Source organism: Coturnix japonica, chromosome 33 (genome assembly GCF_054131305.1).
Source record: "Coturnix japonica strain WE chromosome 33, WE-NBRP24, whole genome shotgun sequence".
NCBI lineage: Eukaryota > Metazoa > Chordata > Aves > Galliformes > Phasianidae > Coturnix > Coturnix japonica.
The window spans coordinates 1,225,677-1,251,282 of record NC_140695.1 but is presented as its reverse complement, the minus strand read 5'-3'; the positions used below and the strand labels follow the sequence as shown (position 1 = coordinate 1,251,282).

Below are 25,606 nucleotides of genomic sequence, written 5' to 3'. Positions count from 1 at the left end.
TTTTATGCATTGTGGATGCTAAGCATTGAGGATTCTAAGCTTTGAGTATTATAAGCATTGTGGATTCTAAGCATCGAGGAATCTCAGCTAAGCATTGAGGATGCTAAGGATTGAGGTTTCTAAGCATTGAGTGTTCTAAGGTTTGAGGATTTCAAGCTAAGCATTGCGGTTGGTAAGCATTGAGGTTTCTAGGCATTGAGGATTCTTAGCATTGAGGATGCTAAGCATTGAGGATTCTAAGCATTGAGGATTTTAAGCATTGAGGATTCTAAGCTAGGCATTGAGGATTCTAAGCATTGAGGATGCTAATCATTGAGGATTCCCAGCATTGAGGATTCTAAGCTAAGCATGTAGGATTCTAAGTATTGAGGTTTCTCAGTGTTGAGGATTCTAAGCAATGAGGATTCTATGCATTGAGGATTTTATGCATTGAGGGTTCTAAACTAAGCACTGAGGATGCTGAGCATTGAGAGTGCAAAGCACTGAGGTTTCTAAGCATTTAGGTTACTAAAAATTAAGGTCTCTAAGCTATGAGGTTTCTAATCATTGAGGATACTAAGCATTGAGGTTTCTACGCATTAAGGACTCTATGCATTGAGTATTTTATGCATTGAGGATGCTAAGGATTGAGGTTTCTAAGCATTGAGTGTTCTAAGCTTTGAGGACTTGAAGCTAAGCATTGCGGTTGGTAAGCATTGAGGTTTCTAGGCATTGAGGATTCTATGCTTTGAGGATTCTTAGCATTGAGGATGCTATGCTTTGAGGTTTCTGAGTATTTCAGATTCTGAGCATTGAGGATTCTAAGCTAAGCATTGAGGGTGCTAAGCAATGAGGATTCTCAGCATTGAGGATGCTAAGCACTGAGGATTCTCATCATTGAGGATTCTCAGCATTGAGGTTTCTAAGCATTAAGAACTTTAAGCATTGAGGATTCTAAGCATTGATCATTCTAAGCATTAAGGACTCTATGCATTGAGGTTTCTAAGCTTTAAGGGTGCTAAGCATTGAGGTTTCAAAGCAATAAGGTTTCTCAGCATTGAGGATTCTAAGCAATGAGGATTCTAAGCATTGAGGATTCTGCGCATTGAGGTTTCTAAGCTAAACATTGAGGATGCTGAGCATTGAGGATGCAAAGCATTGAGGATTCTAAGCATTGAAGTTTCTAAGCACTGAGGACTCTATGCTTTGAGGTTTCTAAGCATCGAGGTTTCTAAGCATTGAGGATTCTAAGCATTAAGGACTCTATGCATTGAGGTTTCTAAGCACTAAGGACTCTATGCTTTGAGGTTTCTAAGCATTTAGGTTTCTAAGCATTGAGGATTCTAATCATTGAGGATGCTAAGCTAAGCATTGAGGATGCTAAGCATTGAGGATTCTAGGCACTGAGGATTCTAAGCATTGGGGATACGAAGCTACGCAGTGAGGGTGATAAGCATTGAGGTTTCTAAGCATTAAGGACTCTATGCATTGAGATTTTTAAGCATTGATGATGCTAAGCATTGAGGATTTTATGCTTTGAGAATGCAAAGCAATGAGCTCTCTAAGCATTGAGGATTCTAAGCATTGACGATTCTAAGCACTGAGGATTCTAAGCATTGAAGATTCTAAACTAAGCATTGAGGTTTCTAAGCAATGAGAATTCTAAGCAATGAGAATTCTAAGCTAAGCATTGAGGTTGCTTAACATTGAGTAAGCTAAGCATTGGGGTGTCTAAGCATTAAGGACTCTATGCATAGAGTTTTCTAAGCATTGAGGATTCTAAGCTGTGCATTGAGGATGCTAAGCATTGATGTTTCTAAGCATTGAGGTTTCTAAGCATTGAGGTTTCTAAGCATTGAGGATTCTCTGTTAAGCATTGGAATTCTAAGCATTGAGGATTCTATGCATTGATTGTTCTAAGCCATTGAGGGATCTAAACATTGAGTGTTCTAAGCATTGAGGATTCTAAGTAAAGCATTGAGGCTTCTCATCATTGAGGATTCTTTGCAGACTTGTTTCCCTATCCTTCGCTATAGGTATGCTTTTGTTTCATCAGGTATTAGTTCACTTGGTTGTTTTTTAGTTGCATCATATGGAATATTAGTCAAATGTGTGTAGAATTTCCATCTGCCTTCAGAATTTGGGATTTTGGGATCTGCCCCAAAATGATTTATAGAACCTGACATTCTAATTTCTTGGAGTTAAGGGGCTGGGGGAATAACCCAGAAAAAGAATAACGAGAATATCCATCTTTAGTAGGATGTTAAACTGTACTATGTCTGGATGCTTTGTACATGTATTGGTCTCTGCAGTCATTTCTAATCATTCTGATTCATTGGTGAGTGAATTCATAAAACTCATCCACTAAGGGATGTTTCCAAGCAACTTGGAGCCTGGAATACCTTCACCCAGCTTTGATGGTAGAAAGCAGTTAACCAAGGTGATTTGTAACATTCACTTCTTTGCCATGAGGACCATTGATAACGCATATCGTGTAAGTGTATTTAAGGGAGGGTTATCTCTCTGATAATTCTGGAAAACAGCAGTGGGCCCTGTCAGACTAGGTAAGCTGCCTCTGCATTAAGATGTGTCTCTTTGAGTAGGATTTTGCCAAATGCAGGGTCAGGAAATAAGGAGGAGGTGGGGTAAATGGAGGAGCATAGTATTACATCGTGGAGTAACTGAAAATGTGACAACTTGGGGAAAGATTTTGGGTGGGGAGCGGAGGAAAGTGACCAACACAGGTTCTGCCTCAGAGCAGTCTCAAGTTTTCTGTGATCTCAGTATTTGAAGTTGTTTTTTTTTTTCCTTCTCCTTGAATATATTTGATGTACATCACACCATATCCTGTCTTTGTCAGACTTTGTTTAACTAGGCAGCCTTGGGCAGTTCAGATGTATCCAAGGCAGGATGCAGCCGTGATACACGCAGCAGAACTGCGTTTGATGCTCTTTTTTACACATCATTTGACTCTCAGAATATGCTGTAGAGGTCACACATAATGAAGTTGGGTGGGAATGTTGGCTTTCTTTGTTTATCTCTTATGTCCAGGGGGTAAACTTGAACCTTTGATCTGTGCAGCTCTCATGATAAAGTCATGTTGTATTTAGGAATAAGGGGGAGTGGAGGGAAGGCCTATGTTTTGTGGGCTCTGGCTTGGGGCTGATAGGATGAGAGGTATGCAGAGGCACAGCCAGAATCATTCCAGTCAAGACCTGGATCTAGGTTGAATTTGTCACACGCTCTTTATGATTCCCTTTGACTCCTAATGAAATCCCAGTCTTGTGTCATTTCAAAACCTTGTTCCCTTTCAAACGCTGTGGCCCAAATAGCAGCTTGACAATGCATAGAATTTTAACCCATGTCAGGGCATCTGGAAGTGCACTTCATTTCCCTTCTGTGCCTCTTTTTATGAGGCGAGACATTGATTTGTTAACAGGGTTTCATTCTTTTATTTCAGATTGATCTTTCCCCAACTGATGTCATGATTTCTAACTTCCAAATCAGATAAAATCAAGAGGAAGATCCCTGCAATAGGCAGGAGATTAAGCAACAAGTTAGCAGTACTGTAGGAACAAAGCTCTTATTTTCATGCATATATCCACAGTTAAAATGAATAAAGAGAAGGGAAGGTGGGAGGTGGTTGATACGTTAGATTTATTACTCAAAGGGTTTTTGCTCCATGTTTTGCAAGAGGCATCAGTGCCTTTAATCTCTCATCTCTGGTTTTGTTAGTGGCACGTTATATCCTGGCCATGTCAGAATGTAGCACAGAGTAATGAGACAAGATCTGTTGGATGGGGCTTTATGTAGCACGAAAAGGTTCCTCTGCTCACTCTTTTTATTATTTACATTCCCAGTGAAGGTTACGTGTCATGTGGGCTTTGCAGAGATAAATGGGTAACCTGAGCTTTCTGGCAGCTTCCCCAGGACTTGGGGAGGATTCAGTGTAAGGACTGACTTGGGGATTTTGAAGCATCAAACTCAGTTCTGGGCCCTGAAGGAAACATAGAAGAACATGTGTCTCGGTGTCCTGAGGAGGTGCAGTGTAGCACAAGGTGGTATCAAGGGGCTCTGGACCAAAATTACACTTCAGAACAGTAGGTGTGTCCCAGAGCAGATCAGCAGCACTGGGGTGGCTTCATCAGCACTGCTGTTATGGGGCATAGTGAATCAAGAATGAAGTGTAGCAGCTCAGCTAAGTGCAGAAATCTTGACTATTGCCGGCCAGTTGGTGCCCGGAGATGTGATTTTGGCATTGCAAATATACCTGTCAGGAGGGGAGTGAAGCTTAGAAAGGGAGTTTTAAGTGGAATAGAGATGTTTCCCCACCTGGATCCTATGGATCCACTATTTCCTGGGGTTTAAAATCAGGACTCTCTAGAAGCTTTTGTCACGTTGAATGTTAGACAGAGGTTTATCAGTCTTGAGGAGAGCAGAATTCACATCTCTGCCAGTCTCACAGTATCCTCAATTAGCTGAATTGTGGCAAACCTTCCATTTCTGAGATGTGAAGACCCTTTCTTGTGGTTTCGTTTTCTCATAGAGTAACTGAAGAAAGAATCGCTCAATTAACATGCTGCATGCTTTCCCAATGTATAGAAGAGACAGGAGTTAAAGCCGTTTTCATCAGTTGCAAGGGAGCATGTTTTATTTTGCTTTGTGCTATTTACAGCTGTTGTCCATTAGGAGTCCTCAAGAGCCTCATTCTCAACTACAACAACACAGTCCCATAAGTTTAGCTCAGCAATGAGCCTGCAAAACAGCACTAAATCATGATGATGGGAGAAAGAAGAAAATGTTTGGAAATAGCAAAATGCAACTGATGCCTTTGTGAAAAGTAGTTTTTGCTTGTTGCTGTTTTAAAGCATTACTAAGGTAGACTGTAATGCACAGCATCTAGCTGGAGCTGAATAGAGGTTGTTTTCTAATATATATATGTTTTTGTAATAAAAAGTAAGCAGAACTCCTAGTATGTCTCTATTGGCTGAAGGGATCTTTTACAGTCCATTAGCGCCTTGGGCACTAATGTATACACAGCAGTGAAAATATACTAATCTCAGGGTAAGGTGCAAGAATGATAAAGGAAAAATAAAGATTAGTACACGGCTATTGAATAGCAGAGTTCTGGTTGCTTTACTGGACCACAGTATGATTGCTCTGTATGAATTCGAGTGGAGACTCTGGTCATGCCCATCAAATGCCTATGAATGGGAAGGGGTGAATGTGGGATTGTTTCCAGACCTGTCTACATCCTTGCAGAGGAGTTGGACCAAGTGACCTTTAAGGATCCTTTCCAACTCAAAAGGTTCTGTGATTCCACCTCTGTGTTTCACATTAATTGAGTAATGATTTGTAAAGCTGTTAGAAAACTGAAGGACTTTAGTACAGCTTTGGGAGCTGAGGACATAGAAGCATAACTTGCTAAATCAGCGTTTGCTTACAAGGATGCTCAGATGATACCTTTGATTGTTTTCTGTCCCTTTACTAGAGAGCCTGTGCTCTGACAGAGCTGCAAAAAACATCATGGCATCGTTGTGATTCCCTGTCAGATAGTGGCTTCCACTAAAGCAAATGTGTCAGGTTGATTTGTGACAGCAGCCTGAGATTGTGAACATTCACAGAAGGATAATTTTAAGACACATCATTGCTTTGTCCTTTTCTTTTATTCTCTATGCTTGGCAGGTGTCTACCTCTGTCTTCTTCCCTTGGCCCATCTGTGGATTTTGCTCAACACAGATGGGATTTTCAAACAATCTGCTGTCAAATTTGGTCTCTTCTGAGCATGTGTATACAGAGAGCTTTTGGAGACGTGTAACTAGGCCAAATGAGGGTGCTTTTTCATGGGAATGGCAAATAACGTATCTGATAGCAAGACAATTTTCTCTGCCAAATTGCTAGTCTGCTTTGCAACAGGGGTTCATTAGGCTCTGTCCATGAACTGTTTAGTAAGATTCTCTCTTAAAAAAAAAAGTTGGCATCGTATCTCTGCAGCTTCTGTGCATAACATCTCCATGCCTTTGCTTTGTTTTACAGACAGTCGTCCTTATGTCTTTCTGATGGCCCGTGTTCATCCTGGTGAAAGCAACGCCAGCTGGGTGATGAAGGGGACCCTGGAGTTCCTTGTGAGCAGTGATCCCATTGCTGATCTCCTGAGGAAATGTTTCATTTTCAAGATTGTCCCCATGCTCAACCCTGATGGAGTCATCAATGGCAAGTGCGTTGTAGTAACATACTTATTGTGAATTTTCACTGGGTTTACCTGCAGGCTTTACTGCTGTATACTTAGCAGGCCTAGTCTTCAGTGTTTTGGGCCAGAATTCCTGTTGCCTTTTGCCTTGTGTTTTATTCATCCTGTGATCAGTCCTGTAAGGAGAATGTAAGTCCTGGATACAGCCCAGTGTGCTGTCTCGTGTGCATCAGATATTCATGGTTCTGTACTGTGTGGGGCCGTAAGGTGTCCCAACTGACTGGGTGAAGTATTAGCGATAGCAGACAAACTGAATCTTACTTGCTGAATGGAAAGTTATCTATTCTGCCAAATCAGCAGGGCAAACTTTATCTGCAAGCTGATATATCTGGGAATAACTGGCTTTAATTAATGCTTTATATAACCTGAATGGGGGAAAGATGTAAGGATCTATTAAATGCTCGTATCTTTATGGAAATGTTTCCGTATAATGAAACTCCCTCCTTCTCCTATCTCCTTTACTCTGTTTCCTCCCACATGCTTCTGAAGAGATTCCAAGTCTTTCTGAGCTTATGAATATACCAGTTTCTTTTTGCATTCTTCAGAGCTGCCTTTACATTGCTCCTACCCACATCATCACTACAACCATTCATCTGGTTTCAGGTCAGGTTGTGCTGATCCGGTGCTGAAGAAACAGGGTAAAGACCTTAAGCAAATCTTGAGCTTATTTGGTCCTAATCTAATTCCTTTCTGTTGTGGTCTGGGCTTCAGCAGAGGGCAGCTTGGAGTGTTCTTAGCCTCTGGTCTGCGACTATGAGCATAGTTTTTTGTGTTCCTGTTCTCCCCAGGACATGAGTGTGTTGTAGTTTAGGCTGTTCAGGGGAGCTGGATGCTGCCCCCGAGTATTGGAAGCTTCTGCTGGCACCAAATGTTTCCTTGATTCTTCCAGACAGCAGAAGCAAAAATGAAAGATTGTGGCTTTCTGTTTTTCCTTTCACTCTGCTTAATTAAAGTTTCCAGCAGATGGAGGGCTGGAGGGAATGTCTGACCTTTTTTCTCCAGCTGTCAGGAGTGAGCATAGCAGAGGAAGGGTCCTCAGGAGGGACAGTGTGGCTTTTGGTGACACCTGGAATGAAGGGTACTGTCTGAGCTCATATCACACAGGAACGTGTGGAGCTTCCACTGTAGTTCAACCTGGTGATGAGTAGGAAAGTTTGGTGTGGGATAGGAGCAGAGGTCCAAGGACTTGGCTATGGCTCTGTAGCTAAGCATGAAGCCTGGGGAAGGGAGAGAACCATTCCATCATGCTCCAATTTAAATGCTGTGCTGTGGGGCCTCCCATGGCTCTGTTGCTCTTGCTTCTTCCCATGTGCTTTTTCAGTGGACTGAGGTGTTCCTGCACAGAAAGAAAAGCTTCTTTTCTTGGCCTAGAGTTTATTGGCAGCTTTTTGGAGATGACTTTTAGTCCCTTGCTGCATGTGGAAGCACATGCAGGTTTCTTTGTCCATTAATGTTCTACTTCATCTAGGTTTAAGTGCTGTATTAAACTCTGTTGTCATTCAAATCACTGCCACAAAGGGAAGCTCTTTTTCCAGGAAAAGGGTCTGTAGGCCATTACTGACTGAGTAGCTGTAAACAGGTCCATACTACTTACTTTTAGGTCTCTGTAGCACATTTCAGGAAGCCACTTATTTGCCTTGAGATTTACAATCACGACTGAATGTGTCAAATCCACTGTTTATTTTGAATCACCACTCATTTCGAATCTTCATGCTTTGAAAGTGCATCTTCTGTACTACCCATCCATCCTTCTGTTATCTGGTATTAATCCTGCTCTAGTCTCGTTACCTCGGTATCTTTATATTTAAAAAAGGGTTGAATTCTTTTCTGTTGGCAGTTCTTTTGAAGCTCCTCACTCTCACCCTCCTCCCCAGTCCTGTGTGCTGGGGTGTGCATAATGCTTCCCTGCCCGTCACAAAGATGAATGCCATCGCACGGTTACAAAGGATTTCTTCCAGCAGCCCAGCTGTGCCCCTTCCCCAGCTGACTCCCTGCTGCAGGCACAGCTCAGTGGAAGAGTGCTCATCCCAGCAGGATACCGTGCAATCACACTTCGAGAGCCTTGTGCAGCAACAAGATGATCAGGGCCTTGGTATTTGCTTTGGTTAATGTGATCTGAAAGTTGCATGCAGAGAATGTTCCTCTGTCACAGATATGATGGCAGTAATGTGATTATGCTCTGACTGTGTGTGGCTGAGCTAGGAAACAGCCTTCCCTTTCACTCCCTTTCACATCAGTCAGTACTATGAGGATTTATTCCTGTCTGTCAGTGATGGAGAGAGTTGAGTCCTGTTGCTGATGCTAAATGAAGGTAGTGGTGATGCAAGCATGTCTGTATGAGTAAGGCTGTCATCACATAAAAATAAAAATCACTACCCAATATCACATATAATTTGAGTTTGTTCAATCCAGAGAGTACTGATGAGCAGTTGTGTTCTGTGCGACTGTTCTCATGGAATCATTAAGGTTGGAAAAGAAGTCTGTCATCTGGTCCAACCGTCCGCCTACAACCAGTATTGCCCAGTAAACCGTGTCCTGAAGTACCACATCTCCATGTTTCTTTAAGGTCTCCAATGGATGGTGACTCCACCTCCCTGGGCAGCCTTTGCTCTGTCCTGAATAGCAGTCAGATGTAGGGTTTGTCAAATAAATTTCAGCTGATCTGGTAGTGGCTATATATTTTAATGTTAGACACTACTTTTTATTAAGTGCATCCCGTGTGTTGTCACACAGTAGTGTTTGACCACTGCTGGAAATGGGATGCTGCCTCTGATAGATGTATGGTCTGACCTGATATAGTTATTTGTGTGTTTTTTTTCTTCTTTACAAGTAAAAGTAGTCTTAATCTCCAAGAACGGTGCTATAAGATGGTCCAAAGTGACAGGCATTAAATTACTAAAGGGAAAGTGTCCTTGTAGGCTGATTATCTTGCGAAGGCTGTTCTGTGAAAACCCAAGGTATTGGTTGGTGTTCAGCTGACTGTTTTCTCTCATCCCTTTATCGTCTTTTTAAATTAAATCACGGATTAACAGGAAAGCTAGAGAAGGAATTCCATTCTACACAGCGGTGGAGAATCCATGAAGGAGCACAGCACTTTGATTAGGAAACTGCTGAGTTATACTGGGTGAGTGAGAGACCCGTGCTTTGTTCCTGGCTCTGCTGTTGATGAAGTATGTGACCTTGAGCATTTCCCCCTCCTTTTTTTTTCTTTCCCCTGAGTTTTCTTCCTGGGAGGATGAAATAATGACACACCACAACCTTCACACAGCTTGAAATGAGTGAAATATGTGTACCAGGAGCATTTTCTCTTCAATCTAGTTCTTCTGATTCATCCACTAAAACCAGGGTCAGGAAAGGAACTTGTAAAAGCTTATGACAGCACAAACAGTTCTGTTACAAAGAAATACCCAGCACTGTTGGCTGTTCACACTGTTCCACATAAGCTCATTACCACACAGTGGAGCAACAAGTTGCCTGTGCACCAACACTTCTCCATGCAGTTGTGTACCATCTTGTGACCTGCTTTTAGGCTGTCTTCTCTGTGCACATGCTACATACCCTTCTGTCAACAGCTTGTGTATGCAGCCATTCCTCAGTGTCTGCTCACACCTGCATATCTTCTGCACCCACGTACCTGGTGCTCCCATGTGTATGTTAGCAGTCACAACGTGGTAGTCAGCATTTTGTGGGGATTTTTTTGGCTGGACTTCTTCAGAGTCTGCAGTTTCATATAAATATTGCTATTTATTACCCCTGAATTTAGGGTTATTAATTATATCAGTATAACCTAATTTATATCACCATAAACAGCAATAATAAATAGTGCCAAATGCTAACGCGCAGTGCTTGCCAACCGTGCCCGTGTTTAATGAGTGCTTCCCCCCCACTTCCCAGAAGTATTAAATTAAAAATGATTCGGCCTTGCGATATGATTGATCAAACAAGAGGTGGAACTCCTAGATAAGTGCTTTTGTTTTAAAGAATATTTCATCTTCAGACTGCCCATGCACTGTCTATTATGAGCATCCACAGGTCTTGAACTGCCCAATCTCTCTCTTCCAAGTTCATGTCTCTCTCCTCCATTGCCACCTTCTTCCTTTTTCTTTACTCCCTTTCATGTTTCCTCTTTCTTCCCTTCTGTCTGCCCTTTTCTCGCTTTCCTTTCCCTACTGTTGAATCAAAGAAGCTTTTCAATGAGAGGAACTTGATGTGTTTTTGTAAATGAATTGAACCAATCAGTGGAGATGGGAGCCGGTGAGTCTATTTTGGTAAAGGAAGATTAATTTTTTTGGAAGCAGTGTGACTTCTTCGAAGGCATGGGGTAACCATAGTAGCTGTTAGGAAGAGGAAATCCTGATTTGCATTTTGGATTATAGCCATGGACTATTCTTTATCTGGTTTAAAAACACCCTGTTCCCTTCTGCACCTGCCTTCCCACAACACAGGCTGAGTAAGCTTTGCTGCTGCTTATAGGTAAGGCAGGTGAGCTGGGCTTTTTGTTTGTTTCTCTTTATTGATATTCACTCTCACTTTAGTCAGGCTGTTTGTTCCATCCTGTTTTACTTACAGGGCTTTGTTTATTGCGCCCTGGAATCCAGCAGAGAAAAGCTTTAACTCTGACAATTACAGAAATGGAGAGATAGAAACGTCCTCTGAAAGCCCTTTCAGAACACATTTCTATTGCATGCTCTCAGAAGGGAAACTATTAACTATTAATGTTTCCCACTTACTTTTTGAAACAAGGGCCTTTTTTTTTTTCTTTTCTTTTTTTTTTGAAGGATACTTGTAGGAAGAACAGAAGCAAGCTAGTTCTTCTACCCAAAAGCATTATCTGTGTATATAACTTCTATTTCCTCCTATATTATTGTGCACTCTCCTGCACTGAGACATTTTGTTCTCCACGTAGTCAGAGGCAGAGCTGGACATAGACAGCAAACAAGCTAAGGGCCGCACTTGAGGACTCACTTGATGACCCAGAACTGCATCCTTGAGGATTAAATCTTGAAGTAGAGGCACACAAAGCCATGTGGCTGTAGACATCCCTCCTACTCTCCCTTCCCTTCTCTTGTTTGCTTCTCTCTGATCAGAGGGTTAAAGAGGAGTTGAATTCTCAGAATCTAGTCTTGCATATCTAAATGGATGCCATGCACTTTGCAAGCACAATTTAAGGGGTCTCTCCAGACTAGCTGATGTGTGATGCGTGCATTTCTTTAAGGATAGTGCCAACGGTAGTTGGGTAGATGCGTGTGGAAGAACATTTTTGCATAAGATTCAGTCCTTACTCATTTAGAATGGCTGTGCTCTGAGCTCTGTGTTATAAGGTGGTCTATTTGCAAGCGCTGACTCGGGACCTCAGAGCAGATGAAAATGCCATGTCTGAGGAATGCTTGTACTGCATCTGGAATGTGGCTCAGGGAAGTGCTATGAACTGTGGGTGAACTTTCTTTGAGTGCAGTAGATGGTTCTTATCTAAGTGCTGCTCTCTTGCCTCTGGTGTTGCCTCAGCTGTCCCCATAAAGAGGACAGTGATCTTGCACTGGTGGTGAGGCATAACTGGTGAAAATGTGCTTCTTGTTGGCCATCACGGTCTTCTCAGCAGGCCGTCCTGAGAATTTTGGGTGCTTGTTCTTTAGTTCTAGTGAAGAGGGTCTAAGACCACTTATACTTCTTCAAGGCAAGCAGCCTTATTGTTCCTGATAGTCTCAGCAGATTCCCTATAGCAGAAGCCCATGATTTGGAAGGTTAGATCTATAGGATGTTAGGTAATGGCCTCAATTTGCACCAGGGTAGGTTCAGGTTGGATATTAGGCAAAATTTCTTTTTAGAAGGAATGGTGGTGTGTTGGAACAGCTGCCCAGGGAGGTGGTGGAGTCACTGTCCCTTGAGGTGTGCAGGAACCGTGGAGATGTGGCGCTGAGGGATGTCACTGGGCATGGTGGGGATGGGCTGATAGCTTGGCTAAATGGTCTTTCCAACCTTAATGAGTCTATGATGCTATGAAATCTGGCTAGTACATGAACAACATAAGATAAAATATGGGTATGTGATTCTTTAAGTCTTTGCAGCTTCTCCCTTGGTGGACCCAGAACCAGAGTCTGATCCTCCACCAAACTCTTCTCAGTACATCAGTATGCTGTGGGAGATGACCCTATTTCAGACAAAGCCTTTGCCCTGTGCTAACATGGCAGTCCATCCTTGGCTCTCCTATGGTAAACCTCTGTTGGCACGCAGCTACACCCCAGGACTCCTGACAGCACTTCTAATGCAGTATTGTTTATTCCTTCCTTTATCAGCTGGAGCTGTTGGGCTCCCCTGAGTTATTAGATCTATTCGCTCATTGTCAGTGTTTCCTCCTTTGTAAATATGTCCCCATATGTCTCTGCTCCTGAGGAATATGCTTTCTTTTCTATTTACTGCTTTTCCCAGGCACCCACCTCCTCATTGCTCTATCCACCCAGTGGCCCAATAACAGCCACAGAGATAAATAAGCAACATAACTCTTCCTAGCTATTGTTGTTATTGTTGTTGTTGCCGCCCTGCATAGTAATACATATAATAACAAGGAAACAAATCTTATTACTAAAGTAATTACAATAAATAAAAAGCTGAGAAGGGAGATGAAGGAAGGGTCTGTCAGGGGAGTGATTGCAGTAGGGGTTTTTAAAATTTAATTTACTCGAGATGTTCTTTGCTGCTTTATTGATACCCTGCTGAGGGGGCTGCGACTAATTAGCAACCAGCTGTTGTTCTAACACACCCTCACCTAATTTATTGTTTCGTCAAGTCTCTAAAATAGGAGTCTGTCTGCTATCGTTGTCTGTGGGACTCGGCACCAGTCTCATGTCAGCAGTTGGTTTTATTGCTTGGTGCTTCTGTTTTCTGAAAGCTGAGTAGCTGAGACTTTGGGTGCTTTGCTGCCTTTCCTTTTATTTTCCAGCACTTTCCATGCGCTTTCAGGAGGTCGGGCAGGAGAATACGCTCAGTCTCTTGAATTATAAGAGCTTGTCCCAGAGTCCAGAGGCCTGTTATTATAACAGGCCAACACAATGCTAGATTCTGGTAAATTGCCCAGAGGGCTGTGCCACTGTTTGTATGCCTTGGTAGAGACCAAAAAAGACCTCACAGAGGAGGTCTGGCATAGATAGGGCCAAGGGTTTCTTAATATGTAATGTCTATGATCTTGTTCTCTTGCTTGTCAATATCCTATGGAAGTGCTGTACTATTGTTTGCCTTTGGAGAAAACAGTATCATGTCTAAACATCCACAAAAACGAATTAGTTAATGGTCATTTTAAGAACAGGGGGGACCAAATGCATTGTCTCTTGTTTCTTTGGTCTTCCAGTCCCAAAAGCACGCACAGTGTTTGCTCTGAAACAGTAAAGGTTCCCCCCATGAGGTGCCTGCAGCTCCCTCGATGCTTTCATACCCAATCTGTTCAGATTAGTCAAGGTCACTTGGGAATTTCACTGCACTTGAAGATTACTTGATATGAGCTCAGTGATATTAATGTCTTGGACTACTAAACAATTCAGCTTTAAGCCTCAGAAATTATTCCATTTTATATGGCTACTACCTTGTATTTTCAAGGTAGCATGAATATTAGATATGAACACGATGTTCCGTGGGCTCAGAAAGGAATTATTTTTGTTCAGCATTCATGTCTAGTCTCCTGACTGACAACGGGAGTTCATAATCAGATGTCTGCGCTCCTTTGACAGTTCTAAGAGCCAGGAGGCTGATGTACAAAGCTAGCTTTTAGTAAAGTTAATGAGTTGATTGAATTATATTCTTATTTGCATTAGTTTGAGTGTGTATGATTATCTTTTGTTTGTTATTATGCTCATTTAAGTCCATTTGGTAACATATTATTCCCATAGCAATTGTGCCTGTGCTAGGCTCTGTGCAGACAGGCAAGGACCAGTTTGTCTCTTGTTAGGAGCTGATCCAATACTGGCACAGCGTGCTTTAGAATTGGCAAGAACAAAGAGGATACTGGGGTGCTGGCTAATGGATCTGTTGTGAAGGCTAATCCATTTTCTCATGATGTACTTTATGGAGGTGGAAGCTTTTGTAGTTACTGCTTTCCTTCACTGTTTCTTCTTAGGATGGGGGGGAGAATCTCACTGCCGTGACTTCTTCAGCCACCCAGGGAAGATTTGTGAGGTTCAGTATCATCAGTGAAGGGACTGGAGAACGCTGTAAGATGAGGGATTTCTTTATGCTTTCTTGAAATTGTCAGGATGCACCTGCAAACCCTGAACCCAGTTCACCCCATAGTTAAACACTACAATGAGATGTCACACAGATACTAACGAACTTGGATTTTGCATCTGATTCCTGGTTGTGGTAGGCATGGAGTACCGACATAAATGCTGAATGTACTGGGTAGAAGCTCATGTCATGAGTGCAAGGGCTAGTTTTGATCACTTATCTCAAGACCAACTCATCTTACCCAAGTTAATGCCTTTTGGAAGCTACAGATTCAGACTTGGAGTTGTTATTCATGGGATGGGAAAAAAGTCCACAAAATGAAATTGTAAAAACTTCACTTTTATAGATGCAATGAAGAATGTCCAATACTTTACTGCAATATCCACACTACCTGGAAAGCTGAAATTGCCTGGGAATGAAGATTATTGTCTCTCATAATATACCTTCATATATTACTGTGTAATAAATCGAGCAGTATTTCTTTCACCCTGCAAACTGGACATCCATGGAGTTCCAAGTGACATTTCAAATTTTATACGACCATTCAGTCCCTTTTAAGTATTAAAACACATCATTTTTTGTGATATATGCACAGAAGTTCTTTCTAAAAGCATATGAATAAAAAAACTTGGAGCTTAGTTATGCAAAGGTAGAGCTGCCTTACTGCGTGTTGGCTTTTAAATGTCTCTGTTTAGTTAGCTCGGTATTTTAGCTACTACTGTTCTTTAACATCTCTGTTTCTGTGTTTCTTTTCCGCTCTTCCCTGCCCTCTGTTTCATTTGAATAACAGATTCAATTGAATAACAGCTGGCAAAGTACAGTGGTAGGAGAGCAGATATGTGACTGCCTTGGGTTGGAGAAATGGGCTGGCAATTGGAAAATGGTGTTTTAAAAAATGGGACAAAGAGGCATAACAACAAAAATAAGCTTCATCTGGAAGCCTGTATTTTCAAAATTGCTTGTTCAAAAATGCACCCACAGAGGACCAGCTGAGGTTGAATAGTTCACCTGTGTACATGGTTCATATGATTGCACATGCAATTAGGGTAATTACACGGGCAAATTTTACCCCAGTAGTTTGAGCAAATTGTCACCTTAATTTCTGAAACCAGCTGCATGTCCCAGGGAAGCAGCAAGAGAATGAAAAACAGAAAATTAAGTTGATGCTGGAATGACAAAGAGTGGGAAATCAAAACCTCTCCTGTGACCTGAAAGACAGCACTGCTGGGAGTCAGGGAAAAAAAAGTCAGCCACACTTCTAATGCTGTAAAGCGTTGGAGTCTTAAAGGGATAGAAAAATGAAGAGCTTTTTGAAGTCATCTGGCCCAGAATTTGAGCTGGAGGAAACAATATGAAACAAAAAGAAGAGGGTGAGATGGGCAGCAAAGGGGGCTTCAGTAATGATGACCTTGTGTCTGTATGCACTGTAGAACTACGAAGTTGGTATTTGAACACACCCCAGCTCGGTGATGTTGTGATCCTGTTAGGAACCTTCAGATTAGCACGGTGATACTTCATTGCATGGGAATAGTGATTATTTTGGCATTAAGTTGCTGTAGAGATCTTGCTGTGTTCAGAGCTCAGCCACTCTTCCTTGCACTGTTAGAACTGGCTTGTAAATTCCACAGGTGGATGTGTCCCTGTACGAGGTGCTTAAATATTCCATTACATTCGATAGAGCCTCTTCTGCGTTGTTTGCTTGAGGAAGTAGAGCACAGTGAGGAAGTGGTAGTGGACAATACAGTCTAGATCCTAAACCACCTTTTGGGTCGCTTTGATTTGTCTCCAAAAATGATAAGTACTTAAGGTATAGTTATTATAGTTGAAGAAGTCCTATTACTCCTACTCCTGTAAAGTTATTATGCAGTGACAACGTTCTGGGTGAGTACAGGGGTTCTTTCTATGTATATCACATGGCATCTCAGATGGTAATGTTTCTTTATCTCCCATATCTCTAATTTTTCTCCCCTACATGTTCAGAAGCTCAGCTTTTGATTAAAAAAAATCTATCCTCCATTTAAGGGGCACCTGGTCCCACTGAGCACCATCTAAAGCAAAACTTGCTTCCCAGGTCTATCTCTGGTCTGTGACGTTTCTACCAGTAGATAACAATGATAACAGTAATGTAAACTTTGAGGAACATTTTGCATATTCATTGTCTGGTAGTTTAAAGGCTTTTGTATTTTTTTTTAATGTAATTTAAAATATACATTAAAATTTTAAATTATATTAAAAAAAAAAAAAAAGATTTAAAAAAAAGTGTCTATTTTTCTGTCATCCCCCAAATGGTTATGACACATAAGAGGATGTAAAGTGCAGAGCAGCTGAACAATCATAAACTATTTTAATACCACTTAAAAATGAGAAGAAGCAGGAAAAGAGGTTTGGGTATTAATGAAGTTTATTGCACTCGTCTGTCACTTCTACAGAGCATGATTGGGGTTTTAAATCCTTGCTCCAGTGACGTGGAAAAAAACGTGGTGGTCTTTCATCCAAGTCCCTTATAGATGTTATTCTGTCACAGAAATCTCTAGTACCACATTTGAGCTCACGGTGAATTCTATGCTCCAGTGGATGTAATGTTAAGCAAAGCAGTTCTGGATTATATTTGTGGTAGCAGAGCTGTAAAGCAGAGCCTGAAAGTGAAGTCAAGAGTTATAGGAGATTATGGCTGTTACATTTTATTTGAACTTTTTTAGGTGATTCAAGGTAAGCTCCTTGGATTTAGGCTGAGATATCTGGGGAGTCAAGGCTGGAAAGACAGGCCATACTCTGTGGGTTAAACCATTTGCAAGGAATACCCAAACCTCTTTCTAGTTGACCTGTTTAGTGTCTCACTATAAACATATATTAACATTCAGTGTAGAAAGCTCACTGCTGAAGGCAGCAGAGGGGTGACTGTTCCCCACCCCCTCCAAAACATGTCAGGGAAGAAAGCTTGCTTTGGAAGACCTCCATGCCTGGGTGATGCATTGCATGTTTTTGTGTGTGTGCTAGTTTTCAAGTGAAGAGCACCAAAGAACTGCACTAACTGAATTAGCTGTAATTTGTCTCTTTCTGTGATGTGCAGGTGAGGGCACCCTTGAACTGTTCTAGTTCTCTGTCTATCTTTAGACTGATTCGAGCAGCACAGGATCTCATCAAGCATGTAGTCTGTTCAGAGGCAGTGGCTTTGAGCCTCCCAACTCATAATACTAATACAACTGGGAATCTAAATAAAAAGGAGAATGTTAAGAAAAAGTCTCTGTTGCTGTAAGCAGAAATAATCAGAATCAAGTCTATCTTTCCATTATGTGGTTTCTTACAGAAACAAAAGCCCAGCTCGGGGCTGTTACTTATAATGAACTGGTTTGGCCAGTGTTCGTGCCTTTCCCTTTTTTTTGTTGCCATGTGTCAATTCTGACTGTGTGTACTGCTATGACAGCAATTTATTTCTTATATCTTTTGTCCCAAAGGGTGTCAAAGAGCCATAACAAAACTGTATGTACTTTAATGTCAGGCATTGCTTAGTGTGCTACCTTTGGGCTGCTACAGAGTAGTTCTTTATAACCTCTGAACCTGTTGCCTATGAATACAGGACGTTGCTGGATTTAAGCCATCGGGCAAAAGTCACAGCAACTGGGTGTGCAGCAGTTATTGTGAGCTACAGAGTGACTGAAAGAAATCCCTTAGATGCAATCAGACAGTGTCCGTATTCTGTTTTTGTTTTCCCCCAGCATTTTATCCATCTTTGAGAAACACCTGGCAGCTCTGAAACCACAATTGTACTTGCATGATCTCAAGTGGAATGGCTGGTCCCTAAACAGCATGTGTCTACCAAGCACTATGTCTCCACAAACTACCTGCAGGGCATGGTTTCTTGCTTAAGCCTGATGTGAGCTTAAATAAGGAGTTTGCTTTGAGGTTTGCCAAGAAGCGTTCTTTGTGTGTAAATGTGTATGCAGCCATAGAGTAATGGAGACCATTTTGACACAGGCTATCAGGATTGAAAGGCTGCAGTTTTGCTTGGAGGTTACGTATACGTTTTTATATGCAATTAGTTAAGTTGGGGTTTAGGCATTTAAATGGCCATTTGTGCTCTCACTTTTGAATATTATGCTCATCCTTTGGGAATGAGCTTGTGCAAATTAGGCATGAAAATAAGCATACGTTTTGTGTGCTGTACTGTCAGCATTTTGCTGTATTTGGTAATAAACTCGTATTGATTTATCAGGTTTTTTTTTCCCTCTCTTGATATTTCTGCTGTAATCTGAAGAATGTGAGCTGGTGGCTACAAAGCAGCAGTACAGCAGTGTTTTCCTTTTCCTAGTGACTGACTCCTTTAATTGTTCCTGTAGCATAAGCTCGTATTTCCATCTAACTCTTATTTAGGATACTCTCATGGTGAGTTGGAATTCATCCCTGCTTTGCCTTGTGGTTGAGTAGTGACCAAGACTTGCCCCTAGCTGATTTATCCTTCTTTTATCTTCTTTCCCTTCATACCCACACAAAAAAAGTCTGTCTGTGTACCGAACTGTGAAATACATGGGAATACAGAATTGATATTGTTGGTTCAGAGCTCCATCCTGGAAGCTTCAGAGAAAAAACTGCTTACAGGGGGATGAAGGCCTTTGAAGGGCTTATTAGTGACTTGGCCTATGGGCTTCCTGGGGGCTTGCTAGACTCTGCTGTATCACAACTTTAATGTCTCCACATAAAGTTATCTACTGTGAATACTTAATAAGGGGGATGAAAAGATCAGATCAGTTGATGAAAAGAACAGTTCGAGCTGATGCTAAGTTGCTGCCCCAAAACCTTGAGGATACTGAAATTTGCAATGAAATTTGGAACCTTTGAGTCAGCTGACTTATGATCCATTGTAGCATAATAATATACACTGTTGTTTAATATACCTTCCATGATTCTACTGTTAGAGTAGGCATCAAGACATGAGAGCAGCATTGTGAGTGCCACAAAGGGTAAGAATTTTGTCAGTTAATGTTCATTGAGGAAGAAATTAATCTTTGGTTCTTTCACATTAATAATCCTATTAAGGGTTGGCTTAATGAAGTTTTACTGACTAATTTTCGAGCTGTAATTTGCCTGTGATTCTTTTGAAAATTTTTTAATGAAATGGAAATTTACATAGACTGCACAACAATAACCTAATGAAGTGGCAAATCATATTTTAAAATCACTTGTGATTCCAAATGGCATCTTAATTCTTGGAATTGAAGACCATTCACACTGAGAGGTTCTGAATCATTGAAAGTAAGATGGAGCTTTTTCTAACCCAGGAAATGCTAACGAGTACAAAATGAGTCTGTGAAATGGTTCATGCAAGCTTGGACCAGTTCTGTGTGTTGCTGAAAGAAAATGAAATAGAGAAGATCTGAAAGGAAGCCCTCATCTTCTTGAATGAATGCTATGGAGAGTCTGTGCTTGGGTAGCATAAACATGATACTGTCAGTGAATGCAGCCAGTACCGAGATGGGGCTGCATTCCTACAGACTAATGGCAAAAGAGCCTGGATGGATCATGGTCTGACTGTCATCTCTTAACACTTGAGAGGGAGCGCAAAGAGTGATGAATGTATGTGAGTGTTACAGAGAGCAGAGCTGAGGCCCCAGCAGTGGCTCCAGTCTCCTCTTATGTTTTCACAAATCACCTGGGAACTGACTCAGTGAAATTTTTCATTATAGAGTGATTTCTGATTACTGTAGGTAGCCCAAAACAGGGCCTACTGGGTAATCTCTAGAGGCTTTCCTGGGTGTTTTAACTCCATTCCTTGCCCTTGAAGAGCTGAGATATGCCTCCATTAAGCAGCCGAGTTCAGGAGCTTATCTGCATTGCTTTAAGCTTTCTAGTTTCGCATCAGCCCATTAGAGAACCTCTTTCCTGGGTTGGAAAGGAGAAGGAATTCTTTAGATCTGCCAGTATTTTTCTAATACCTGATGCTCATAGGCTGCTCTTTTTACACTTTAAAATGTCACATTGGATTCCTGATGGAACTGGAGATTTTTATCTTCCTCTTTTCTGCCAGACCTGACATTTTTCTGGTTTTCTTCTACACTGAAGGCTTAATTTCTCACATGTGTGAGACAGAGTGAAAATTAAACAAACAAGCTGGCAGATAGATAGAATGGTTCTTCATGTCTGGAAAGCTGCAATGAGCTGTGACTTAGGAATTACAATGCTTCATATTCAAACTTTTCTTTTTGATGCATTGGGGTGGCACAAGAGCTGACAGTGACATATGGAGAAGGCCCTGTTAGGAGGATTGAGGCTGTTATGTGATAAATGACACAGTATGTCAAAGGACTTCTATTATCCATCATGCTGGCTTCCTCTGAACACGGTCTCATTGAAAAGAGAAGTAGCTGCACGTACAACTGGGGGATGCTGTAATAGGGTCAGTGGTATGCTCCAGAGAAAATAAGAAAGCTGGCAAGTACATGTTTGCGTGGGAATTGATGACTCTGGAGCTTTGAGTTCAGAATTTTCAAGTCAAATTTAATTCAAATATCTGAGGTATCCCCACTGTACATTTGTGTCAAGGATGAGCCCTACCTTCAAAAGAAGCTTTCTCAAAGCTCGCTCACGTATTCAGAAGGCTTCAAAAACCCACCAAGTTTTCAGTGTTGAGAAGCTAAGCTTTCTTAGGAAAAAAAAAGAAAGCTATTTATTATCAAGTTCTGGACTGATGGCATGATTCTGGCTGCTAATAAATCCCCAGAGTTCTCTTATTGCGTTTTTTTAACCTCTGTTGACTGCTTTGACTCTGAAATGCAGTGGAGTAAAAGTTGTGATCTGCGCTTTCCTATATGCAGGAGACATGTAAGTACTGTTGCCCTTATAAATACAAGGGATAAAAAGTACTGCTGACGGAACAAGACTTTGTCTCTCGTGACCTGATACAGAAATATCCTCTGTAAGGCGCCTTCCACCCTTCTTGACCATACAAGTTAAGAATCAGAGCAGGCTTTCACAGCTCTGTGCCTCACACTGGTGGAGAGTCTGTCAACATTTTCCTCTCTCTCATCACCCTTAACCCAACAGTGCCTCCTTGTTTGTATAATCTATGTCAGAATGACGCACGAACTGGGGGCTGTTCAAGAGAAGCGAGGAATGTATGGCACGGCACAGGCACTCATCCTTTTCAACCTCCTTTAGACCATCTCTTTTTGCAGTACCCATAATAGCTGTTTTTTTCCCTGCTTGATTAATGGACCCTCAATAGCTATGTAGTCTATAAACCCAGACAAGACAAGTAGCCTGTCTCTTTTGATCCCTGCACCCTAATAGCCTGATTTTGACTCCGCTTAAGTGGTGTTTATGTGCCCACATGAGCGGTAGTAATTGGTGCAGAATATCAAATGTCACTATTTGACATTTCATTCGTAACAGTAGTATTTAAAGTAAAGGCTTTAACTTGATGATTCATCAGTAGCCAGTGTCAAATGATCTGGGACGGTCGGTATTTTAAAAGTGTCAATCAACAGATGGATCACTCTGGAGATAATTTAATCAGAGCCCATCAGTGAACTGGCCTTAAAAAACAATCCTTCAGGATTATTGTCACAGCCGTATTGTTTAGAAGATGAGAGCGGTGCTTCCTTGGGAGCAGGCTTGGTAGCAGAGTGGCTCCTTCCATAGCTCCTCTAACAAGCCTGTTTCCTGAGAGGATGGAGTTGCAACTTCCTCAGTTGACTCTGCCCTGTAGTTAAATACAGGACTTCAGGCTCTGTTGCTGTTGAGCTGAAAGCTCTGCTTCTTCAGAACAAAATCTGCAAAACACAAACCAGCCTAAATATATAGATAACTTCACCCCCTCCAACTCCTAGCACTGCTGTGCTCTGTTTTATTTGACAGTACAGCTTTTTCTTCACCAACTCTTCATGTGATGAGACGCTTATTTCAGCTGTTGACCCCTATCAGTGACCCCTCACTGGGAGATCAGGTGTAGAGAACCGGGCTATTATCTACCTTCCACTCCTGTGTTTCTAATCAAAGCAGCCGATTTTGCTAATGCATACAGCTGAAGTCACAGTGAGGAAGACCTGGCTGAGTACAGAGAAAAGAAGTGCTTGGAACGGCAGAGCAAGGGGTAAGAAATCCTAAGAGTAAGAAAAATCAAGCTGGGAGAAAAGATGAACAAGCAAAGCAGGGAGAAATGTTAAATTCAGTTTCATATAGAATGTACAGCCATGGCAATCAGTTCGTGGAGTGAGGCAGAGCATCACCCTCCATGCACCTGTCCATCCATGTTCCTTTAGCTTTCATACTCACTGAGGTGTCAGCAGCACGCAAGCGTTGTATTAGATTTTCAGTTTATATATTTAAGATAAAGCAGGTTAAAAAAATGAAATCCAGAGCGGATCTGAGAGGGCTTAGTCCAGGTGAAACACATACTGTGCTCTTCTGACCCAGGCATTGAATTCTTTGACATCTCAGATGCACAGAGTTCTGAGCCCCAATGCATTGGGTTCACAGAAGAGGAGATGGCAGGACTGTCACTTAGCATCTTCTGTTTCAGAACTTACGGTCCGTGCTACTACTGGCAATCACTGTTTACGGTTATTACCTGTAACCAGGTAAACCTTGTTAGAAAGGGCAGTGATGCTTGATAATGTATCAGGCATTGCTGCTGTTCCCTTCCTTGCAGTATTAGCATTGGTTCAATCATTTGAAACTCAGTTCCTTTTCACCATGATGTAGAGCTGTTACTGTTGTCACGTTTGAATGTTTTAACTGCACTTCAGTAATAGGCGAGTGATCCCAGTATCTTATAACCTGGCAGAGCAGGTTGTCAATGGTTTACAATCAGAAATGATTGGCTGGCAGCCCAGGCTGGAAACTGACACTGCCTTTATCTGCCATGGTCTTTGATTTTCATTTTTTTTTTTCTGGTTTAAAGGTCCTGTAGTCTGTAATTGCTTTTTTTGGGCTGATAAGGTTGTATTGTTAGCCATGAATTTGAGACCAGCTGTTGTCTTCAGTAGTTGGATGTTTCACTGCCTGAGTTATAATTATAGTCCATAAATTGTGTTAGAATACTTGGTAGCAAGGAGCATACTGAAAATGAGATTCTTTTCAATATTTGTGTCACTTTGCAGAAGACAGAGAAAGAAGTATTGTCAAAGGACAAGTGTGTGCTGTTTTTCTTATCTTTCTGGGGCTTTGAGGTGAACGAGAGTTTGTCTGGCATTTTCTCTTGGATTGTACTCGGATAAGCATGTGGCACTACTTGGATTTACAGCATGAACTTTAAGCCAGAACCACCATGCTGCAGAAACTTCACAGCCATAGGAGTGCAGTGTGAATATCTTTTCCACTGAAAGACCCGATTCCTTGTTTGTAACCCTGCAGTGAAGCTGATGGAAGAAGCTCTAAGCAAAGTGCTGGCTCTCTATGTGTAAACAAAACAGCACTGAGAAATCCCCCAAGGTCCAAGCTGTTGGTTTTTCTTATGATTTATACCTTCTCAGTTATGTGAATAGAAACGTAAATATTTACCCTATCTTTGATTGTTTTCTTCACTATCTCAGCATACATTTTCTTTCCTTGAGGTGCCCCCAAAGGGAGTGAAATCCCAATTTCTTTGCAGTTCAGAGTCTCTTTTATTTTTGTCTTTTATTTCTTAGCAGAAGTCTTTCTTTCTGTTTGCACTTCAGCTTCTGCCCTTTGTGTGCTGCTTTCCTGCTCTTCCTTTTTTACTCATTTTTTGTTTTGCTAATCCACTGAGATTATTGAAGCATCACATGTTGTTACTGGTAGGTACTGTCCAGAACTCTTTCCAACCCTTTACTTTGTTCTTTGCCAAATATAGCTCGATATTGGCCTATGGTCACAGTTTTATCTCTATGGAATCCATCCATGCTGTCAACTATAGAATCTCTGTCCTAGTAGTTCTTTAATATTTGGAAAATAATTCATCTTCATTCCTATTCAATGCAATGGACTGTATCGTATTTCTTGAGTAGCTTTGTTCCCCATTGGCCTATTCTGTTACAATATTTTCCCTATTACTTATGTAGGACTGTTTTATATTAAATAATAGAGAGCGTTAAGTGGTTTTGTTATTAGTGTTCAGAAATCGTTAGTGTAGCTTATGCTCTCCTCAGACCCGAGTTTAGAAGATATAATCTGTAGTTTTCATTGCTGTGGCAGTTTCCCTTCATCAGCAAGGAAAAAACAAGTGGTGCTTGTAAATTCTCTGTCTAATAATTCAGTGATTACGATATTAGTAACATGTTGTGCAAAACAGGTGGTGGTGGGAGGAAGAACTAGAAGAGAAGAGAAACTGTCAGTCTTGAAAACGGCAGTAGATTTCTTTGTTTCTCCTCCTTGAAACTCATTTGGTTAAGTGAAGTGGGATTGGGTTTGATCGCTTGTTTGAAAAATCACGTTAAATAATCCATTTATCTGCGGGATGTGTGGAAAGGCCTCTGGATTCCATGACTTACTGTAAAGAGCTGTGGGGTTTCACTCTTGGCAACTGCATTTGATGCCACTCATCCCAAATAGGTAAAACGTACCTCAGTGGGGTAGGAAAAGATCTTGATATCATTTAAAAGCCACACTGTGGGGTTTATTTAGATAAAATTAACCAGTATATGCCTTTTTTTTTCCCCCTCTTTCTTTCTATTTTTTCTTCCAGTCGTGCGATATGAATAAAACATTTGCCTGTGTGGAGCTGATTGTAACGCAGTGTTCCTATTGCTTCCAGTAGGGATTTGAGAAGGAAGTTGCTTTTCATATACAGTCCTATCTGGTGGTTAAAAAGATAAACGTCTGGTAGGGAAGATGAATTGTTTCCATATATTTTTCGGTTATATTTCTTAATGGGGCACATTTAAGAAAGAGATGATTGTGTTTATGTAGAATGATGTGTGTCCTATCTGTGGTACATCCAGGTGTTTGAAGGTCATTGATGGATCAACCCCCTAAATGTGAGGCTTCTCTTTGAGCAATACTTTTCACAGTCCATAAGCGTTTCTTCACTGTGGCTTTGAAGTGTACTGAAGATGGTTATTGTTGTTGGAAAGAAGGCATCTTTTCTTTAAAAACGTACAATGTAATGGAAGTTGAAAGGAAGGTAGAAAAGCACAGTGAGGAATTGACAGGCAGCTCTATCTATCACATGACAGTTGTACTCTAACAGGACAAAAGTTGACATTTGCTACA

General features: G+C 41.4%; 1 protein-coding gene across 1 annotated transcript in view; it reads left to right on the top strand.

Annotated features, from left to right (window-relative positions):
- LOC146755316 (cytosolic carboxypeptidase 4-like) overlaps positions 1–25,606 on the top strand; it is a 295,069-nt gene that overhangs the window by 174,790 nt on the left and 94,673 nt on the right. Inside the window, exon 2 of the mRNA XM_085525658.1 lies at positions 6,016–6,196. Within this exon, the coding sequence (XP_085381784.1) occupies positions 6,039–6,196 (158 nt within the window). The 5' untranslated portion in view covers positions 6,016–6,038. The remainder of the gene's footprint in view (positions 1–6,015; positions 6,197–25,606) is intronic.